A 20,883-nucleotide genomic window follows, 5' to 3' on the forward strand; every position below is an offset into this window, starting at 1 on the left:
ATTTCGAGACCAGCCTGGCCAACATGGTGAAACTGCGTCTCTACTAAAAATACAAAAATTAGGCCAGGTGCGGTGGCTCACGCCTGTAATCCCAGCACTTTGGGAGGCAGAGGTGGGCAGATCACCTGACGTCAGGAGTTACAGACCAGCCTGACCAACATGGAGAAATCCCATCTCTACTAAAAATACAAAAATTAGCTGGGTGTGGTGGCATGCGCCTGTAGTCCCAGCTACTCAGGAGGCTGAGGCAGGAGAATCATTTGAACCCGGGAGGTGGAGGTTGCAGTGAGCCGAGATCACCCCACTGCACTCCAGCCTGGGCAACAGAGTGAGATCCCGTCTCAAAACAAAACAAAACAAAAAAAGGAAAACAAAACAAGACAGGGACTATAACAACAGCCCCATCTCACAGGGTTGGTGGGTGGGCGTTTAGAGATTCCTCCCTATGGCCTACAAGGCCCCACCTGCATGCTTGCCCGCTCCCCCCAGCCCCATCTGCTCTCCTGCTCTTGCTCGCTGGCTCTGGCCACCCTGTTCACCAAGCTGGTCCCCAGCCCCTGGGGGCTCCTTCTCCACATTATCCAAGAGCTCACTCCCTTTCCTCTTTCAGGGTCCCCTCTGAGGTATCCTGCTCTGTGAAGGCACTGATGCCTGATGTACTGAATTTGCCCTCCATAAAGGGACTCTCCCAAACTCCTGTTCCCTGCTTTTTACTTTTTCATAGATTTACTACCATCTGACAAATTCCAGTTTACCTCCCTGCTCCTCGGGGATCTCACTAGCAGGGCCTGCACATGATGGGTGCTCAACAGACATTTGTTAAAGTGAATTAATTTATTGACTCATCCATTCCATAAATGTGAGCTCCTTTGAATGTTATCCTTGCTGGAGGGATCTGTGCCCCCAGGCCTGGGGGCTGTCACAGGCCAAGGCCTCCCCACAGGAGCCCTGTGGTTACAGAGCTGCAGGCTCAAGGAGCCCATGGGTCAGAGAGGCAAGGCTGGGCTGCTGGTTTGCTTCAGGCTGTAGGGGGTGAGTGGGTGGAGGCAATGGGAGCGGCCCCTTGCCCCAGCTTGCCTCAGCTCTTGGAGTAACGCCTCTGCAGCGATTCCCGGTAGAAGCGGAAGACGTGTTGCGAAGCGGCCTGGGCCGCAGCCAGGCACTGCTGGAGCTGCGGGGGAGAGACCGGTCGGTGCTGGGGGCCGAGCCCTTCATGCACACATGACTTGGCTGACCCAGGAGGTTCTGCTGACCCCACCTGACTCCCTTAACCTCCCATCACTCCCCTGCCCCCAAGTGAGGCAGGTGGTGAGGGATTATTTCCCATTTCATGAGCTGTTTCTTAGAGATCAGGAGAAATAAAAAGAGGGAGAAGGACTTCAGGATCAGATTCTGACAGCAACAGGACTCAGACCCATCAGGCATCCTCACACCTTGGAGGAGGCCCCAGCTGTGCAGAGCTACGGAACTGGAGTGCACAGAATTGGAGTGGTCTTGGGATTTTACAGCCGTGGGCCCCTTCAGGCCAAATAATCTAAGAGCCACGAAATCAAGAGACTCCCAGTCTTCACTGCCATGTATTCCTAGATTGCAGACAGTCATGTCCAAGAGTTTCCAGGCTCTGTCCCTTAGCCTGAGACCTGGAATTCCCATGGCTCACCACTCTGAGCTGGGAGCTGGGGGACCATCACATGCCCTCTTCTGACTTCAAACTGAGCTCATCCTCTTTTTGCCTGTGTTATAAATTGGGCTTCCCTTAAACATTTCCACAAAGGTTTCTGGGTCCACAAAGTTTGAAAACTCCCTTTTTACAAGAAGAAATGTAAGAGGCTCTCCTGAAGCCTCTCAGAATCCAGGGCAGAGTTGGGACAAGACTGTATGTCAGTGGGAAGGTTCTGGCTTTTCCCCTCATCCCCATGCTGGTACCTCAGCGTCCGAGTAGAGCCCCTTGGTGCTGGACATCAGCAGCTTCCGTTCCACGCTGTCCAGGGCAAAGGTCAGGACTGCCCGGGCCTCCTAGGGACAAGTGGTAGAAGGCGGTGGGGGACCTAGGACCTTCCCCTCAGATAAAATCTCAGCCAGTCCTTTGGCCAGGCACAGTGGCTCATGACCATAATCTCACCACTTTGGGAGGCCAAGGCAGGGCACTGCTTGAGGCTCAATAACAGTCTGGGCAACAGAGGGAGACCCCATCTCTTAAAAAAAAAAAAAAAGGAGCTGGGTATGGGGGTGCATGTCTGAGTTCCCAGCTACTCAGGAGGCAGAGGTGGGAGGACTGCTTGAGCCCAGGAGTTTGAAGCTGCAGTGAGCTGTGATCGTACTACACTCCAGCATGGGTGAGAGTGTCTCAGTGCTCCCCTCCCACCACACACTTGCAGCCAGTCCCACTGAGGGGACTCCGGAACCTTGGCCTCCAGGCCTCTCCCTTTCCATAGCCAGGCGCTCACCTATCAAGCATCAAGCGCAGCCATTTTTTGTCTACGCCACCCCTTCCCTACTTCCCCGGGTATAGCCCTCTGCCTTTCCTTTGTAGAACTGTACTCCATGCCCCTTATTCCAACCACGCGGTTCTGACAGGGGCTTCCAAGCTCAGTATTCCTGCCCCAAGGGGCTAGCCACAGTGCCACTCACTTATCTGGTACCTCTCGGCCTCCCAGTCACCCTTCCATGCTCTGTCCCACAGGGGCTGGAAGCCAGCAAGCTGTATTTCCCAGACTCCCTTACCAGCTAGTTTCCAGCAGTAATGAGGTGGGAGAATGGAAGAAAAGCAGCACCCCGGTCCTCACGGACAATGGCAGGTGCTGATGGCTGTGGCTGTGTGACAGCCATGGAGGTGGGGTGGGTTCTGGACCTCAGTGGCCAGGGCAGAAGCAGGACATGCTATGTGCATCCAGAACCAATTGAGATGATGTCTCCAACACCGCAGAACAGGAGCTGGCTCGCAGGTTCAGCCCAGGTCTGGGAGGGGTTTCTCATCTCTGGGTGTCACTCCTGCTTCCTTTTTCCTCCTCTAGCTCCTCCAACACTGTTGTTACAAAGTCCCTGCATTTAACTCCCTCCATCTGAAACCCTCCAAGTGGTTTCCGTCTTCTTGACTGGAGGGGACAATTATAGCCCTGGGCAGAAAACTCAGAATAACCTGAGCTTAGGACACTGCACCCGAGCCAACGAGGAAAGCTGTCTTCTCTTGTTTGCTTTTGAGCCTCTTAGGATGGAAATGGAGCTTAAGGGGTCAGTCCCAGCCTCAGGAAAGATGCTGGCCAGAGAGAATGAAGCTGATGTGCAGAGAAAGGCAGGGACGAGAAGTGAAGCAAGGACATCCTGATGGTGTTTAAAGTCCTGGTTTTATTTCATTTTTTTTTTGAGAGTTTCACTCTTTCACCCAGGCTGGAGTGAAGTGGTGCGATCTCAGCTCACTGTAACCTCCGCCCTCCGGGTTTAAGTGATTCTCCTGCCTCAGCCTCCCAAGTAGCTGGGATTACAGATGTGTGCCACCATGCCTAGCTAACCTTTGTATTTTTAGTAGAGACAGGGTTTTGCCATGTTGGCCAGGCTGGTCTCGAACTCCCAGCCTCAGGTGATCTGCCTGCCTCAGACTCCCAAAGTGCTGGCATTACAGGTGTGAGCCACCACACCTGGCCATACATTTCCTTTCTAGTTTATTTATTTATATTTTTTGAGATAGAGTTTCACTCTTGTTGCCCAGGCTGGAGTGCAATGGCGCGATCTCCGCTCACCACAACCTCTGCCTCCCGGGTTCAAGCGATTCTCCTGCCTCAGCCTCCTGAGTAGCTGGGATTACAGGCGTGCGCCACCACACCTGGCTAATTTTGTATTTTTAGTAGAGATGGGGTTTCTGCATGTTGGTCAGACTGATCTTGAACTCCCGACCTCAGGTGATCCACCCACCTCGGCCTCCCAAAGTGCTGGGATTACAGGCGTGAGCCACCGCTCCCGGCCCCACATTTCCTTTCTAATTAAGCAAGTTTGAGCTGGGTTTCTAGCACTTGCTGCTAAATGAACCATGATGATTAGAGCAGCCCTTGCTAAGTGGGATTGAGGTGGCATGAGCCGACTGTCTGTAGAGAAGCGAGGCCTGGAGGAAGGGACGGGGAGCTGTCTGGCCTCTGCCCCTCAGCCACCCTGGTCTTCACACCTACCTTTTCTTGCTTGGATGTAGGATCCAGCATGAGGGTCCCATCGGAGTCCAGGGCACAGGTGACCCCACAGAAGAGAGCCCGCATGGGCACACCTGCATCCACCAATGCCATGCAGGCGGCATTCAGACAACAGGCCAGGAGCTGAGCACCACAGGAAATGGTTAAGTTTCTTTTTTTTTTTTTTTGGAGACGGAGTTTCGCTCTTGTTGCCCAGGCTGGAGTGCAACGGCGTGATCTCGGCTCACTGCAACCTCCACCTCCCGGGTTCAAGTGATTCTCCTGCCTCAGCCTCCTGAGTAGCTGGGATTACAGGCACCCACCACCACACCCGGCTAATTTTGTATTTTTAGTAGAGACGGGGTTTCACCATGTCGGCCAGGCTGGTTTCAAACTTCTGACCTCAGGTGATCCACCTGCCTCGGCCTCCCAACATGCTGGGATTACAGGCGTGAGCCACCACGCCCAGCCTAAGAAGTTTCTACTGTAGGCCTGGCCCGCAGAGCAGATCCATGCCTCCCTCCACCAGGCTGATGCCTATGGCAGACATCACTAATTGGTCGCAGAAGGGCAGTATGGCAGAGTGGTTAAAAGTGGTCCGGGGATCAAGTAGCCCTGGGTTCCAGACCTAGCTTTGCTCTCTCAGCTGTGTGACCTTGAACAAGTGACTTACTCCTTGAGTCTCAATCTCCTCATCTGTTAGATGGGGAATATGATAATATTCAATAGGTATGTACTGAAGTACGTACCACACATTTGTTGGCAAATAGGGTCAGAGAGGGGAAGAAACCTTCCAAAGTCATGAGGGGGAGGCACTGGCAAAGCCAGGCCCGAAACTTGGGTAGCAGCCACTCCCCGGTGACAGAGCTGGCAGGGCAATGGAGGAAGAGCCATCTTGCTGCTGCCTGCAGGAAGCTCACAGTGGAAAGAGAGCACAGGTTGGGAGTCAGCTGGCTCTGCCTCAGTTTCCTAATGTGTTTCTTCTCCAGGCCTAGCAGCCAGACAAAGACCACAGCTTTAGTTAACCGGTTCCAGCTCTGCTGCTGATCCTCCACCACTTCCTCTGGGCTTCACTTTCCACTTCTGTAAAATGGGGTCACAATACCTTCTCTCTCTGCTCATCCATAAAATGTCTGTCCAGTTCAGGGCCGCGTTCCAGTAAAGCCTTCTACAGTGTCTAATTCTGGTCCTCAACCTCAACCTCCCGCACCTCAGACATGGAGATCTTACAAGGCCACGCTCCTGACTCAGCTGCTGTCTGCTCAGGGCGCCCCCAGCACTGAGGGCCTGAAATCCACTGAGGTGCCGAGTAGAAGTGATTGCCAGCCGGGCACAGTAGCTCACGCCTGTAACCCCAGCACTTCAGGAGGCCAAGGTGGGCTGATCACTCGAGGTCAGGAGTTTGAGACCAGCTTGGCCAACATGGCAAAACCCCGTCTCTACTAAAAATACAAAAATTAGCCTGGCGTGGTGGCGGGCACCTGTAATTCCACCTGAAATTCAGGAGGCTAAAGGATAGGAATCACTTGAGCCCAGGAGGCAGAGGTTCCAGTAAGCTGACATTGCACCACTGCACTCCAGCCTGGGTGACAGAGTGAGAGCCTGTCTCAAAAACAAACAAAGAAAAAAACCAAAAAAACAAAAGAAGTGATTGGCACAGGCTCTGGAGTCAGACTGGCCTGGACTTGAGTCCTGCCTCTGCTGCCTTCCAGCTGTGTGACCTTGGGCAAGCCCCTTCCCCTCTCTGGGCCTCAGTTTTGTCACCTGAAACATGCGAACATAAGAACACTCATCTGCCAGGGTCCTTGGGCTCTAGAACTAAGATGGTCTGGGTCTAAGTCTTGGCTCTGCCACTTCCACAGGGATCATAAGGGCATGTGCTATATTACATGAGTTAATGTGCATAAGGCACACAGAACAGTGCCTGGCACATAAGTAAGCACCCAGGCTGTTTGCTCTCCTTCTTCAGTGAGCTGGTACCTGTCAAGTGTTTGAAGGCTTTCTGGCTAGCAGTGAGGGTATATGTAGCCACCAGAAGGGAAGCAATCAGGAGACTCCCTGGAGGAGGAGGCCTGGGAGAAAGGATACAGAGCCGGCATCGCTGACAACCTGCAGCACCACGGTGATGGAGGTGCGGGGGTGCAATGTGCCCAGCACCACCGCCTCACACGTGTTCCTGATCAGCCGCTCCCGGCTCTTCTCTGCAACACCTGGGGAAATTGAAGAGCGGTTGTCAGGGTCTTCCCTTTCCTTTGACTCACCTTCCTCCATATGCCTCACCCAAACCCCCAGAAAGGGCGCACAGTCTCAGCCTGGGATGGTGCGGGTACCTGCAGGGATGATGGAAGATTCCAGTGGGAAGAAGGCAAGGCCTGACTGCCATCCACTGACCCCTGCTACCTCCAGCATCCACCAAGGGAACCATCCAAGGGAAGAAGACCTGGGAGTTCCACGTCTGTGCTGCTACCCACGCCCACTCCCACCCTAGCAGGCCCAGCCAGTGGGGACTGAGGGATATGAGGGTAAAAGGGTGGAAAAACAGGTTAATGGGCCAGGCACAGTGGCTCACGCCTGTAATCCCAACACTTTGGGAAGCTGAGGCGGGCGGATCACTTGAGGTCAGGAGTTTGACACCAGCCTGGCCAACATGGTGAAACACTGTCTCTACTAAAAATACAAAAATTAGCTGGGTGTGATGGCTCACGCCTGTAATTCCAGCTACTCGGGAGGTTGAGACAGGAGACCTGCTTGAACCTGGGAGGCAGAGGTTGCAGTGAGCTGAGATGGAGCCACTGCACTCCAGCCTGGGCAACAGAGTGAGACTCCGTCTTAAAAATATAAAATTAAATTAAAAAAAAAAAAATGCTGAGCGCAGTGGCTCATGCCTGCAATCCCAGCACTTTGGGAGGTCGAGGTGGGTGGATCACGAGGTCAGGAGATCAAGACCATCCTGGCCAACATGGTGAAACCCCATCTCTACTAAAAAAATACAAAAAATTAGTGGGCATGGTGGCACATGCCTGTAATCCCAGCGACTCGGGAGGCTGAGGCAGGGGAATTGCTTGAATCTGGGAGGCAGAGGTTGCAGTGAGCCGAGATCGTGCCACTGCACTCCAGCCTGGGTGACAGAGCGAGACACCGTCTCAAAAAATAAATAAATAAATAAAAATAAATAAAAGAAAAACAGGTTAATGGAATGAATGAGAGTGGAAGCAGAGAGGGAGAAAAGAGGGAGGGAGAAATTAGAGGCAGAGAGAGAAGCAACAGAAGATGAGTTATTAATTAGAGGCAGAGAGTTAAAGACAGAAACAGCTGAGTGGAGACCAAAGCGGGGAGTGGAGACTTGGGGCAGCTGGTAGGGAGGAGCTTGCGGGGCGGGGGGTGGTTTTGACAAACTGGGCACTATTCAGAGGTTCAGCAGGGCCCAATTACCAGGCAGCCCGATCTTCGGCCTCAGGATCACTTCGAGTGTGGCTTTGTTGAAAATTTCTTTGCTGACCTTCACCTCGGCCGGCCCGTACACACCCGCCAGGACAGAGGTGTCACCTGAGGAGACAGCGGTGGGGGCCTCACTCACAGCTTCCCTGCTCCTGGGGCCCCATTCGTGGCACTGAGCCTGATGGCCAGGGCTCCCCACATCACCCCCACCATTTGTTGGCACTGATTCTTTGAACACTGACTTCATTTCTCTCATTTGTAAAATGGGGAAAATAGCAGTCCCTCCCCGCTAGCGTCTTGTGAGGATCAAAGGACACAATTCACAGAAAACACTTAGAACACTGCGGGGCTCACGCTGAATGCGCAACAGACTTTAGCTGTATTGGTAACATTCGTCCATTCAGGCATTCAGGCAGTGTCTCACTCTCATTGCACAGGCTGGAGTGCAGTGGTGCCATCACGGCTCACTGCAGCCTCAACCTTCTGGGCTCAAGTGATCCTCCCGCCTCAGCCTCCCAAGTAGCTGGAACTACAGGCACGTGCCACCATGCCTGGCTAATTTTTGTATTTTTAGTAGAGAGGGGATTTTGCCATGTTACTCAGGCGGGAACTCCCGGGCAACTGTAATCCCAAGGTGCTAGGATTACAGGTGTGAGCCACCATGCCTGGCCCTGATATTAGTAACTTTTTTTTTTTTTTTTTTAATGAGACGGAGTCGCTCTGTTGCCCAGGCTGGAGTGCAGTGGCATAATCTCCGCTCACCGCAACCTCTGCCTCCCGGGTTCAAGCAGTTCTCCTGCCTCAGCCTACTGAGTAGCTGGAATTACAGGTGCGCGCCACCACGCCCGGCTAATTTTTTTATTTTTAGTAGAGACTGGGTTTCACCACGTTGGTCAGGCTGGTCTCGAACTCCTGACCTCGTGATCTGCCCACCTCCCAAAGCGCTGTGATTACAGGCGTGAGCCATCGTGCCCAGCTGGTATTAGTAACTTTTAACAGGAAGTTCTTCCGGAAAGCTAACCATCCTCCCTCTTACTGCAGCTGCTCTCAACTTCTCTTTCCAAAGCTTCCCCAGCCCAGCTCTTCCCTTAGGCACTGACCCCCAAATTTTGCACCAGTCTGGACACCTGAGAAAGGGATAATATCTGGAATGAATCCTGATTCCTTATTTCCCCAGAAGCTATGAACGGCGTACAGGAGGTAAAACCTAAGAAATAAACAGCCTGGCTTCTAGTACTGTCTGCTGTAATCCCAGCACTTTGGGAGGCCGAGGTGGGTGGATCACCTGAGGTCAGGAGTTTGAGACCATCCTGGCCAACATGGTGAAACCCCGTCTCTACTAAAAATACAAAAATTAGCTGGGCATGGTGGTGGGTGCCTGTAATCTCAGCTACTCAGGAAGCCGACACAGGAGAATTGCTGGAACCGGGGAGGCGGAGGTTGCAGTGAGCCGAGATCGCACCATTGCACTCCAGCCTGGACAGTAACAGCGAGACTTTGTCTCAAAAAAAAAAAAAAATAAATAAATACATTTTAGGCCAGGCATGGTGGCTAACACCTGTAATCCCAGCACTCTGAACGCCCACATGGGAGGACTGCTTGAGGCCAGGAGTTTGAGACCAGCCTGAGCAACATAGCAAGACTCCTGTCTCTCTTTTCTTTTTTGAGACAGTTTCCCTCTGTCACCCAGGAGGCTGGAGTGCAGTGGCGCAATCTCAGTTCACTGCAACCTTCGCCTCCCAGGCTCAAGTGATTCTTGTACCTCAACCTCCAGAGTAGCTGAGATTACACGTGCATGCCACCACGTCCGACTAATTTTTGTATTTTTAGTAGAGACGGGTTTTCACCATGTTGGCCAATCTTGTCTCAGAACTCCTGACCTCGACCGAGCAAGGTGGCTCACGCCTGTAATCCCACCACTTTGGGAGGCCGAGGTGGGTGGATCACAGGGTCAGGAGTTCAAGAGCAGCCTGGCCAACATGGTGAAACCCCGTCTCTACTAAAAACTACAAAAATTAGCCGAGTGTGGTGGCACGTACCTGTGGTCCCAGCTACTCAGGAGGCTGAGGCAGAAGAATCGCTTGAACCCGGGAGGCGGAGGTTGCAGTGAGCCACGATCGCTTCACTGCACTCCAGCCTGGGCGACAGGGCGAGACTCCATCTCAAAAAAAAAAAAAACAAAAAACTCCTGACCTCAGAGGCCTCCCGAAGTGCTGGGATTATCGGTGTGAGCAACTGCGCCCGGCCCCTTCTTAATTCTTAGGTTCGAAGAAACTTTAGGTATCTCAATTCGGCATAAGCACTAAGCCTGAGGGAGGGCCCGGGAAGGTCCTTGGTTAAGGCCGTATTTCCTGGGAAGCCCAATTTGCCCTTACACAGAAGGTATGCTTAGTTCCAGGAGAAACTGCCCTGAGGACTGGAGAAGTTACCAAAACAGAACTTGCCTCTGGCTCCAGATGAACTGCCTGTGTTTTGCCTGAGCACAAGTGTCTTTCCCCTCTCACCTTCTTGAAGACGTGGCTCCAGCAATTCTCTCCCGTTGACCCCACAACAATCTACAACTCCTGCCCCACTTATCTGATCCTCTTACAGCAAAACTCCTGAACAGCTGCCTCTTCTTCCTTTTTTGTGACCCCACCACTCCATTGCGGCAGCTCAACATTGTCACCACTGACCTCCAAATGATCAACCCTCCCATGACCCGGCTGTCAGTAAGGCTGAAACAGCTGGTCAGCCCTCACATCTCAGACATGCTCTTCTCTTGGCCCCAGGTCACCACCATCTCCTGGTTTCCCCCTAACTCTCTGGGCGTTCCTTCTGAGTCTCCTTTGCTAGCTTGTCACATGTCTCTGACTGCTCAAGTTGGAAGGCCTAGGGCTTGGTCCTGGGACCTCTTCTCTTTTCCATCTACACTCACTTCGTTTAGTCAATAGCCTGAAATACCATCTACATAGCCAGAGAGTTCCAAATTGCCTATGTCCAGCTTGGGTCTCTCTTTTGATTTCCAGACTTGTACAGATCTGGGCAGAAACCTTAGTTATGCCTGACTCTTTTTCCTCGCACTCAAACCAAACTATACGTAAGTTTTGTCCATATTACTTTCAAACTACATTCAGAATCTCATCACCTCCACTACTCCTGCTCTGGCTGGAGCCACCATCACCTCCCTGTTTTCCCCCATACTCCCCACAATCAACATAGCAGCCAAATTTTGTTAAAATGGATTGGGGCTGGGCATGATGGCTCATACCTATATGAGCACTTTGGGAGGAGGACTGCTTGAGCCCAGGAGTTCAAGACCAACCTGGGCAACATTGTGAGACCCTGTCTCAATTTTTTTTTTTTTTTTGAGACAGAGTCTTGCTTTGTCGCTCACGCTGGAGTACAATGGCACGATCTCGGCTCACTGCAACTTCTGCCTCCCGGGTTCAAGCGATTGTCCTGCCTCAGCCTCCCGAGTAGCTGGGATTACAGGCGCCCGCCACCATGCCTGGCTAATTTTTGTATTTTTAGTAGAGACGGGGTTTCGCCATATTGGCCAGGCTGGTCTCGAACTCCTGACCTCAGGTGATCCACAGGCCTTGGCTTCCCAAAGTGTGGGGATTACAGGTGTGAGCCACCACCCCCGGCCTCCCATCTCAAACGTTAAAGAGAAATATTCTTGGAGTTAATCTAGTTCTGAGAGTTATTTAGCTAGGAAAAGGGGATATTTGCCCTATAGGTAAGACTTGCCCTAATCTTAGGGATATTTACTCTTGTGGAGAGATGCAGTGAGGTAGCGGTGGGGATGTATTTCTCAACCCAGGGCAGTGACATTATCTTCAATTTGAGGAGCATTTACATGGGTGAAAGATCCGCCACAGTCCAGAGTATGCAAATAGACAGGTTTGCTTCAGTCTGGGATGCAAGGACCTAGAGAGGTGTGTGTGTGGGGGGGGGGGGGGGGGGGGCGGGGGTGGGGTGGAGGAGGAATCTAGTTAAGGGGGATATTTACCCTGGTGAGGTGATTTTCCCTATTCTGAAATATCAATTCTTGGGAGGACAGTCTGCCCCTCCTCTCATTCTCAGAGATATTTACAAAGATGGAGCTATCTTCTCCTTTCTAGTCATGGGGGAGAGATGTGTGTATCCCTGCATATTTAGTAGTATTCAATAGGACAAGAAATCATGCATCAACGCAGAAGTGACATTTACCAGCTGGTATCGTGGGGAGGTGGGCACTCGGTTGCACAGTACACGGTAGTCCCTCTCCAAAAGAAAGACCTGGGTGAAGTTCTTACCTTGCAGGAAGGAAGCAGAGCCATCTGGCCGCGACAGCAGGTTCTGTTCGCAGGCAAAGTGCCGGAGGCTGCAGCCAGGACCCCGAGGGCTGGACCCTGTTCCAGTTTCAGCGCGGATTTTGGCATCAGTATGCATCTCCTCCTCCATCACGCCGACCCCACGTGCGGCTGCAATTGTCACTTCCGCCCGGCAGCGCGCGCTGCAAACAGGCTGCGTAACCAGTGCGCACGCGCTGGGCTGGGCCGTCCTCCTGGGCGTCCGCACGTGGCTTAGCGTTTACCAACAATCTGGCTCCGCCTAGTCCCACCTCCTAACTCTGGCAACGCCATTGGACAGTTGGGAACAGAAGGCAGGCCTTGGCATTGAGCTGTTTTACTCTGGGCCCCCGGGCCCTAAATCCCTGAGGCCCTGGTTAGGTTGCCCTCTTCTTTGCCTGTTACAGGAGTGACTACAATGAGGCGATTGGAGAAAATTTTGGGTAGATAGATTTTCTTCTCCAAATCTCTGTGCATTCTATCTACAACAGAACGGGAAGAAGGTGGGTTTCTTGTCAGATGGTGCTGGAGTTTGCGTCAGGCACATAAAGGGGCAGCCCCGAATGTAGCCTACGTGAGTGCCGGGCCGCTGAGTGGTTGTTAGCCAAGATGGCCGTAGCGATCGCTGCAGCGAGGGTCTGGCGGCCAAACCGTGGCCTGAGCCAGGCTGCCCTCCTGCTGCTGCGGCGGCCTGGGGCTCGGGGACTGGCTAGATCTGTGAGTACCTGGGCCCCAGGCGGTTTTCCCAAAGGGGATTAGGGATGTAAAGGCTATCTTCAGAGTGTGGGGTCCCTGAAGGATATGAAGGAAGGGCTGTCACAGAAAGGAAAAAGAGTGGGAGACCCCTTGGAGAAGACACCGAAGGGAAGATCTGCTACTTCCTTAGGAGAGGAAAAGAACTTCCACTTCTTTAGGAGAGGAAAAAACCCGTTTGCAACTTCTTTGTGGGCCCTGAGGGAGAGAGACGACTTGAAGAGAGGGATGGGGGTTCCTTATTAGCTGCCACTGGTATTCAGGGGAGGCTCCTTGGAGGGACAGGGGAAGACCGCAAGACCTTCTCCCTCAGGGTTTGGAGAATGAAACTGACTTGTAAGGGAGGGACTTTCTTCTGGGCAAAGATCCCTCTTCAAGAAGAAGAAAGAAGAGAACAGGTCCCTGTCACAGGCTGCATAGGGCCTTGTATTTCTTTGCTCCTTTGCCACAATTCTGATTTTAAAATGAATTGTGTAAAAAATGTGTTTGATTCCTGTGTCTCTTGATCGAATATCAAGACAGGGAATTCGTGTGTTCTGGACACTGTACAGAGGAGACGATTAATGTTTGTTGAATTAATGAGGGGAAAAAAGGAGGGAGAGGTACAGACAGGGCACTTTGCCCACATTTCTTAGAAACACTTGAGAAGGCTTTGTTTCTTGTCAAAAGGGTCACAATCCCTTCAGGTGGATGCTGCTAAGGGCAAGATTACACTGCACAAAACCTAGGTGGAAGCCTATCTTTAGACGGGGAGAGGCAATGGGTTGCAGAAGAGCTTTGAACTACAGTTGACAGATAGGAGAGTAGTGGTTACATGGGTGGATTCATGTCCTTGCTCTGCCGCTTTCCACTTATGTAGCCTTGGGCAACGGACTGCACCTCTCTGGATCTATGGAGCTAATTTCCCTCTCTAAAATATTAACAGTGGCCACCTCATAGGGCTGTGAAAAATTAATATGTAAAATGCTAAGGACTGGACCTGGCACATCCTAAGGGCAATAGGAATGTTGATAGTGAGGGTGGAGGGAAGGGACAGAAACTAACCTTGGAGATGGGGAGAAGAAAGGGGTGACCTTGGGAAGGCCTAGATTGGTGAGGCCCTGGGGAAAAAAATCTGAAAATATATTGTGAGGTTGAGTCTGATCCTCTGATCCCCAATCCATAAGGAGGGGAAGATGGAATCTGTAGAAAGAAGCTCTGGGTAAGGGAACAAACGGGAGGAGGGTGAAGAGGATGGGCCAGAAGTAGGACGTAGTAGGTATCTAGGAACGGAGTCACTTGAAACAGGTAAATACAGAAGGGCTGCAGGAGCAAGGTGTGGGTAGGGCAGTCTCTTGCCTTTGGGCTGGAGACCTTTTTGCTTTTTTTGTTTGTTTGTTTGAGCAGTTCATATCCTCCACAGCTGATCTCAGTCCCAGGGGCCCATTGGCTGGGCAAGTGGGGCGGGAGGTGGGCAGGACTGGGGCACGCTAGGGAAAGGTCATTTATGGCTGATTAAATCTTTCTCTTCTGTCTCAATAGCCTGATTACCTTTCCTCTTGCTTCCCCTACTTCATTTTTGGTGGAGAGTGGGGAGGGAAGAAGTCCCTACTTTTTATTCATATATCTTTAAATTTGTATTATTTTAGAGTTATTGTCTTTTCCCCTTTATTTCTCCCACCTGTTCTTTCTCTCTTCTTTCTTTCCTCTCCTTCTCTCCTCCTCCCCTCCCCTCTTTCTTTTCTTTTCTTTTTCCCTTTCCTTTCCTTTTCTCTTCTCTTTTCTTTTCTCTCTTTCTTTCTGTACCTCTCTTTCCTTTTTTTTTTTTTTTTTTAGACAGAGTATCACTCTCTCGCCTAGGGTGGAGTGCAGCAGCATGATCTTGACTTACTGCAATCTCTGCCTGCCGGGTTCAAGCAATTCTCCTGCCTCAGCCTCCCTAGTAGCTGGGATTACAGGCATGCACTATCATGCCTGGCTAATTTTTGTATTTTTGGTAGGGACGAGGTTTCACCATGTTGTCCAGGCTGGCCTCAAACTTCTGGCCTCAAGTTCCGCCAGTCTTGGCCTCCAAAAGCATGAGCCACTGCACCCAGCGTTTTCTTTTTTTGAGACAAGGTCTCACTCTGTCGCCCAGGCTGGAGTGAGTACAGTGGTGTGATCATGGCTCACTGCAGCCTCAACCTCCTGGGCTCAAGCAATCCCCCCACTTCCGCCTCCTAAGTAGCTGGGACCACAGGGCACGTGCTACCACACCTGGCTAATTTTTAATTTTTTTTTTTTTTTTGAGACGGAGTCTTGCTCTGTCACCCAAGCTGGAGTACAGTGGCTCGATCTCAGCTCACTGCAACCTCCACTTCCCAGGTTCAAGTGATTCTCCTGCCTCAGCCTCCTGAGTAGCTGGGACTACTGGCATGCGCCACCATACCCAGTTAATTTTTGTATTTTTGGTAGAGATGGGGTTTCACCCTGTTGACCAGGCTGGTCTTGAACTCCTGACCTAGGGTGATCTGCCCGCCTTGGCCTCCCAAAGTGCTGGGATTACAGGCATAAGCCACCGCGCCTGGCTGCACCTGGCTAATTTTTAAATCTTTATAGAGATGGGGTTTTGCCATGTTGTCCAGGCTGGTCTTGAACTCTTGGACTCAAGCGATCTTCCTGCCTCAGCCTCCCAAAGTGCAGGATGACAAGCATGAGCCACCTTGCCTGGCCATATTATTAAATTATCATGAGTTTAAGTTTAAATAGCCACAAGTGGGCTGGGTGCGGTGGCTCATGCCTGTAATCCCAGCATTTTGAGAGGCCAAGGTGGGCGGGTTGCCTGAGGCCAGGAGTTCGAGACCAGCCTGGCCAACATGGTGAAACCCTGTCTCTACTAAAAATAAAAAAAAATTAGCCAGGTGTGATGGCGTGTGCCTGTAATCTCAGCTACTTGGGCGGCTGAGGCGGAAGAATCGCTTGAACCTGGGAGGCAGAGATTGCAGTGAGCCGAGATCGCGCCGCTATACCGCAGCCTAGGTGACAGAGCAGCCCTCTGTCTCAAAATAAAATAAAATAGCCACAAGTGGTTGGTGGCTGCCATATTACATGGTGCAGGGTTTTGTTTTGTTTTGTTTTGTTTTGTTTGTTTTTTTTGAGATGGAGTTTTGCTCCTATTGCCTAGGCTGGAGTGCAATGGCACGATCTTGGCTCATCACAACCTCCTCTTCCTGCGTTCAAGCGATTCTCCTGCCTCAGCCTCCCGAGTAGCTGGGATTACAGGCATGTATCACCACACCTGGCTAATTTTGTATTTTTAGTAGAGACAGGGTTTCTCCATGTTGGTCAGGCTGGTCTCGAACTCCCGACCTCAGGTGATCCACCCACCTCAGCCTCCCAGAGTGTTGGGATTACAGGTGTGAGCCACCACGCCTGACTAAGATGATGCAGTTTTATCCAGGTGGAGATGAAGAAATAGTCAGGGAAAGGTTGAGAGGCTGTATAGTTGTAGACAGATTGGATTACTGGGTTCACTGGGGAAGGTCGGATTGGAAGGAGGAGTGGGGCTGCTTTACTTGTCCTGACTTCTTGCCCCTGCTCTGCCCACTCCTTCATTGAATACCCTACTGCCCTGCAGATGTGTTTGCCTGATTTTCACCTCCCTTCCTGTCTCTTTTATCATAGCAGATGTTTTAGTGCTCAGGGAAAGGAGGAGGAAGGAAACTCAGATTGTCAAGGAATCGTGAGTCAGTTTCTCAGCCACTACCCCAGGCCTGGGCTTGGCAGAGTCATTTCACCTCTCTGACCCTAGCTAGTGGGGTGAATAGAGTCCCTACCCTGTTGGAAGTCAGGAAGCCCCTGGAGCTCGGTCTGTGCTAATTATCAGTGACTATTTCTGTGACCCAGCTTTTCAGGGGCAGCCTGTCTGGGGGTTCCAGTGCCCTGTGCAGTATCTCCAAGTGGTAGGTACTCAGTGTATGTATTAGTCCATTTTCAGGCTGCTAATAAAAACACACCCAAGACTGGGTAATTTATAAAGAAAAAGAGGCTTAATGGACTCACAGTTCCACATGACTGGGGAAGCCTCACAAACATGGCGGAAGGTGAATGAGGAGCAAATCACATCTTACATGGTGGCAGGCAGACAGAGTGCTTGCAGGGGAACTCCCCTTTATAAAACCATCAGATCTTGTGAGACTTATTCAGTATAATGAGAACATAAAGATCCACCCCCATGATTAAATTACCTCCCACTGGCTCCCTCCCACAACATGTGGGAATTATGGGAGCTACAATTCAAGATGAGATTTGAGTGGGGACAGAGCCAAACCATATCAGTGTGTATTGTGGGATGAATGGAGATGGTCATTACAGTTTTCTAAGTGTATATGGGTCCATCTCTTACTTGCTACTGTGTTAAGAAACCTGGCCTCCTTTTTCACATCTTGAGGCACTGAATGGTTTACAATGCCAACTCTAATTTTTTATTATATTTAATACACCAATAGTGCAAGGCCTTTATTGGTAGTACTCTCCTATTACAGGTGGAGAGACTGAGGCTCAGAGAGGTGAGGTCTGAACTTGGAGCTCTGGACTCCAAAGCCCAGTTTCTTTTCATGGTACCAGGCTGCCAGGAGGAGAAAGGATGGAGCTTAGATTCAAGTCTTGCGACATTCTTCTTAGTCCAGTATTGGTTTATTTTGTTTTATATTTTTTTGAGACGGAGTCTTGCTCTGTTACCCAGGCTGGAGTGCAGTGGCGTGATTTCTGCTCACTGCAATCTCTGCCTCCTGGGTTAAGCGATTGTCCTGCCTCAGCCTCGTGAGTAGCTGGGACTACAGGTGTGTGCCACCATGTCTGGCTAATTTTTATATTTTTAATAGAGACAGAGTTTTGCCATGTTGGCCAGGCTGGTCTCGAACTCCTGGCCTCAACTGATCCACCCACCTCAGCCTCCCAAAGTGCTGGGGTTACAGGCGTCAGCCACCATGTGTGGCCGGGCAGGTGATTTTTCTTGTCTTTCCCCTCTTTGCACTTCAGTCCCCCTGGCCATCTTTCCCTTCCTTGAATGTGCCTCCTCCCACCGGGAGGCCTTTGTAGGTATGAGGTCCTTCAGATGATGGCTGACATGACACTTCCTCAGAGAAGCATTCCAGACCCCAAACACCAGGTCTCTGTCTGTGAAACAGGGACAGTGATACCTGCCTAATCTGCACGCCTTTCCCTTCTCACGAGATATTCTGGGAAGGGGGGCTCAACTCTTTGCTCTGTTTGAGGGCAGAGTGCCTTTGAGCTCAGGAGAGAGTGGGTTTGGGTGGCCTTAGCTACCCTAGATACAGAGGACTTGGAGTTAACTGGCACCATCCACAAAGCCTTGCATGCACTGGACCTGAACAAGTTGCTTAGAACTTGAGGTGGAGCCTCAGCTACCACCTGTCTTTGATGGAGTTGTGATAACAGTGCCTGCCCCATCTGGATGCCTTATGGGTTCAGTGAGCACATAGGTGTAAATAAAGTGCTTTGAGTGGCACCTCAGCATGTAGTTATTCTCTGATTGACCTGTAGCAGCCATGCCAGTCTTCAGGGTCCCAGAGCACCAGGCTTTCTTCTCTTGCCTTGGAGCCTTGGTTGTTCCTTAGGACTGAAGTGTTCTGACCCCTCAGCTCAACTCCCCCTTCTCTAGGAAGCTTTCCCTGGTGTGCCATCTGATGCTGGTGCTTCCTGGAGGGGTACTATCTGATGCTAGCTGGTGAGGCATTCCTGCCAGAGCTGCGGCAGGTGCTTTCCCCTCCTCTCCACCAGCCTGTGAGGTGGATGCCATCTCCACGAGGGCACGCAGGTTCACAGAGACTGACTCCTGTCCAAGGCTGCATGGCTGGAAAGAGACAGAACCAGATTCAAACACCGGCAGTTTAACCCTAGAGACCCTCATCCTACCTCCCATGTGGGTAACCACTATACATCCTGTCTTCTCTGAAATCTCCCATTTTTTTTTTTATTTTAAAATTTTATGTGAGTATGTATGTATTTACTTGTTTATTTGCTGTTGTTGTTTTTTTTGTTTTGAGACAGAGTCTTGCTCTGTTGTCGCCTAGGCTGGAGTGCAGTGGTGCGATCTTGGCTCACGGCAACCTCTGCCTCCTCGGCTCAAGCGATTCTCGTGCCTCAGTCTCCTGAGTAGCTGGGACTACAGACATGCACCACCATGCCTGGCTAATTTTTGTGTCTTTAGTAGAGATGGGGTTTCGCCATATTGGCCAGGCTGGTCTTGAACTCCTGGCTTCGAGTGAACTGCCTGCCGTGGCCTCCCAAAGTATTGAGATTATAAGCGTGAGCCACTGTGCCCAGCCAAAATTTTATTTATTTATTTATTTATTTATTTATTTTTTTTTTTTTTTGAGACGGAGTCTTGCTCTGTCACCCAGGCTGGAGTGCAGTGGCGTGATCTCAGCTCACTGCAAGCTCCGCCTCCCAGGTTGACGCCATTCTCCTGCCTAAGCCTCCTGAGTAGCTGGGACTACAGGCGCCCACCACCACGCCCGGCTAATTTTTTGTATTTTTAGTAGAGACGGGGTTTCACCTTATTAGCCAGGATGGTCTCGATCTCCTGACCTCATGATCCGCCCACCTCGGCCTCCCAAAGTGCTGGGATTACAGGCGTGAGCCACCACGCCCGGCCTAATTTTATTTATTATTATTTATTTATTTATTTGAGATGGAGTCTCACTGTGTCACCCAGGCTGGAGTACAGTGTTGCGATCTTGGCTCACTGCAACCTCCACCTCCCAGGTTCAAGCGATTCTCCTGCCTCAGCCTCCTGAGTAGCTGGGACTACAGGCGCGTGCCACCATGCCTGGCTAATTTTTGTATTTTTAGTAGAGATGGGGTTTCACTGTCGTGATCAGCCTGACAGGCTGGTCATGAACTCCTGACCTTAAGTGATCCACCTGCCTCAGCCTCCCAAATATGCTGGGATTACAGGCATGAGCCACCGCGCCCAGCCATATTATTTCTGTATTTTCATTTGGCTTACCTGTCAACTTGACACTTTTTTGTTTTTTTAGGCTAGTCAGGTGAAGGAATGTGAGTAAGATCACCTCTCTTGATTATAACTTGTGTGTTCAGTGTTTGTCGTTCATCCCTCCCTGTCTCCAGCCTTCAGTTCAGGGCATGATTTGGAGCAAATGTTCAGTATCTGTTTAACAAGAACAATCATGAGAAATACTTACTCACTACTTGTGTTTATGAAACATTATGTGCCAGGCACTGGGCTGAGCAATCCACACAGGTCAACTCAGTTAATCCTCATGACAACCCCTGAGATAAGTACTTATACCACCCTCGGTGTACACAGGAGGAAACTGAGGCTCAGGGAGTTTTTCTTTAAAAATTTTTTCTTTTTTTTTCCCTTGAGACAGGTCTTACTTTGTCACCCAGGCTGGAGTGCAGTGGCGTGATCTTGGCTCACTGCAGCCTCTTGGGCTCCAGCGATCCTCCCACCTCAGCCCCTCAAGTAGTTGGGGAGTACAGGTGTGCACCACCATGCCCAGCTAATTTTTTGTAGGGATGGGGTCTTGCCATGTTATCCAGGCTGGTCTTGAACTCCTGGGCTCAAGCGATCCACCCTCCTTGGCTTCCCAAAGTGCTGGTATTACAAGTGTGAACCACCACACCTGGCCTTAAATTTTATTTATATATTTATTTATTTATTTTTGTAGAGACGAGGTCTCACTATGTTTCCCAGGCTGGCCTTGAACTCCTGGACTCAAGTGATCCTCTTGCCTCAGCCTCCAGGTAGCTAGAATCTGCCACTGCACTTGGCTCAGGGAGTTTAAGTCACACAATCAGGCAGCGGTCTGCTCAGTTAGAGTCCATGCGCTTAGCCATGGTGCCTTCAAGTGACTCCACCAGGGCCACCCCAGACTTCCTGGGCAGACCAGACCATCCAGAGCGGGCAGGTTGTGCTTTCCTGCATGGTGGGAGAGGACGTGGCATGAAGCTTTGTGTAAATCTGTGCAGCCTCTGCCATTGTAAATCACTGGCCACCGAGACAGACTCCCCCACCCCCTTCCAAAAACTAGAGGGGCAGATGGGTGGAGTCGCATCCTTCCTCTGCTGGCATTTGGCCACCCACTCCCATTATGGAGCGTTTCCTCAGGACCAGGCACAGCGCGGAGCCCTTTGCATAGCTCACTGAATTGGGGCAGCAACCCTGGGGCTGGAGACTACCGTTATCTGCACCAGCCCAGCAAAGAGGGGAG

At 51.2% G+C, this 20,883-nt stretch overlaps 2 protein-coding genes across 7 annotated transcripts in view; one reads left to right on the plus strand and one right to left on the minus strand.

The window, feature by feature from the left end:
* Window positions 1-815: 815 nt before the first annotated feature.
* EXOSC5 (exosome component 5) lies at window positions 816-12,255 on the minus strand. Of its 3 annotated transcripts, none has more exons than XM_054462923.2 (6): window positions 11,876-12,255; window positions 7,590-7,703; window positions 6,246-6,367; window positions 4,161-4,301; window positions 1,927-2,016; window positions 816-1,171 (listed from the first exon to the last, which is right to left on the minus strand). In XM_054462923.2, the coding sequence occupies exons 1-6, from the start codon at window positions 12,021-12,023 to the stop codon at window positions 1,079-1,081; spliced, it is 708 nt and encodes a 235-aa protein (XP_054318898.2). In that variant the 5' UTR covers window positions 12,024-12,255; the 3' UTR covers window positions 816-1,078. The 3 variants fall into 3 exon arrangements, with proteins under 3 accessions (XP_054318898.2, XP_063514254.1, XP_063514255.1); XM_063658184.1 differs by having other exon boundaries at window positions 1,032-1,171; window positions 4,161-4,311; window positions 11,876-12,078; XM_063658185.1 differs by having other exon boundaries at window positions 1,032-1,171; window positions 4,161-4,308; window positions 11,876-12,077.
* A 234-nt stretch (window positions 12,256-12,489) lies between these two features.
* Window positions 12,490-20,883, plus strand: part of BCKDHA (branched chain keto acid dehydrogenase E1 subunit alpha) — a 29,386-nt gene continuing 20,992 nt past the window's right edge. For 2 of the 4 annotated variants that reach the window (XM_063658182.1, XM_063658183.1), the window contains exon 1: window positions 12,500-12,628. In XM_063658182.1, the coding sequence (XP_063514252.1) occupies window positions 12,521-12,628 (108 nt within the window). In that variant the 5' untranslated portion in view covers window positions 12,500-12,520. Of the gene's footprint in view, window positions 12,629-20,883 lie in introns of all 4 variants that reach the window. The other 2 variants (XM_054462920.2, XM_054462921.2) reach the window with 2 other exon arrangements.

The sequence above is a fragment of the Pongo pygmaeus genome, chromosome 20 (genome assembly GCF_028885625.2).
Source record: "Pongo pygmaeus isolate AG05252 chromosome 20, NHGRI_mPonPyg2-v2.0_pri, whole genome shotgun sequence".
Taxonomy (NCBI): Eukaryota; Metazoa; Chordata; class Mammalia; order Primates; family Hominidae; genus Pongo; species Pongo pygmaeus.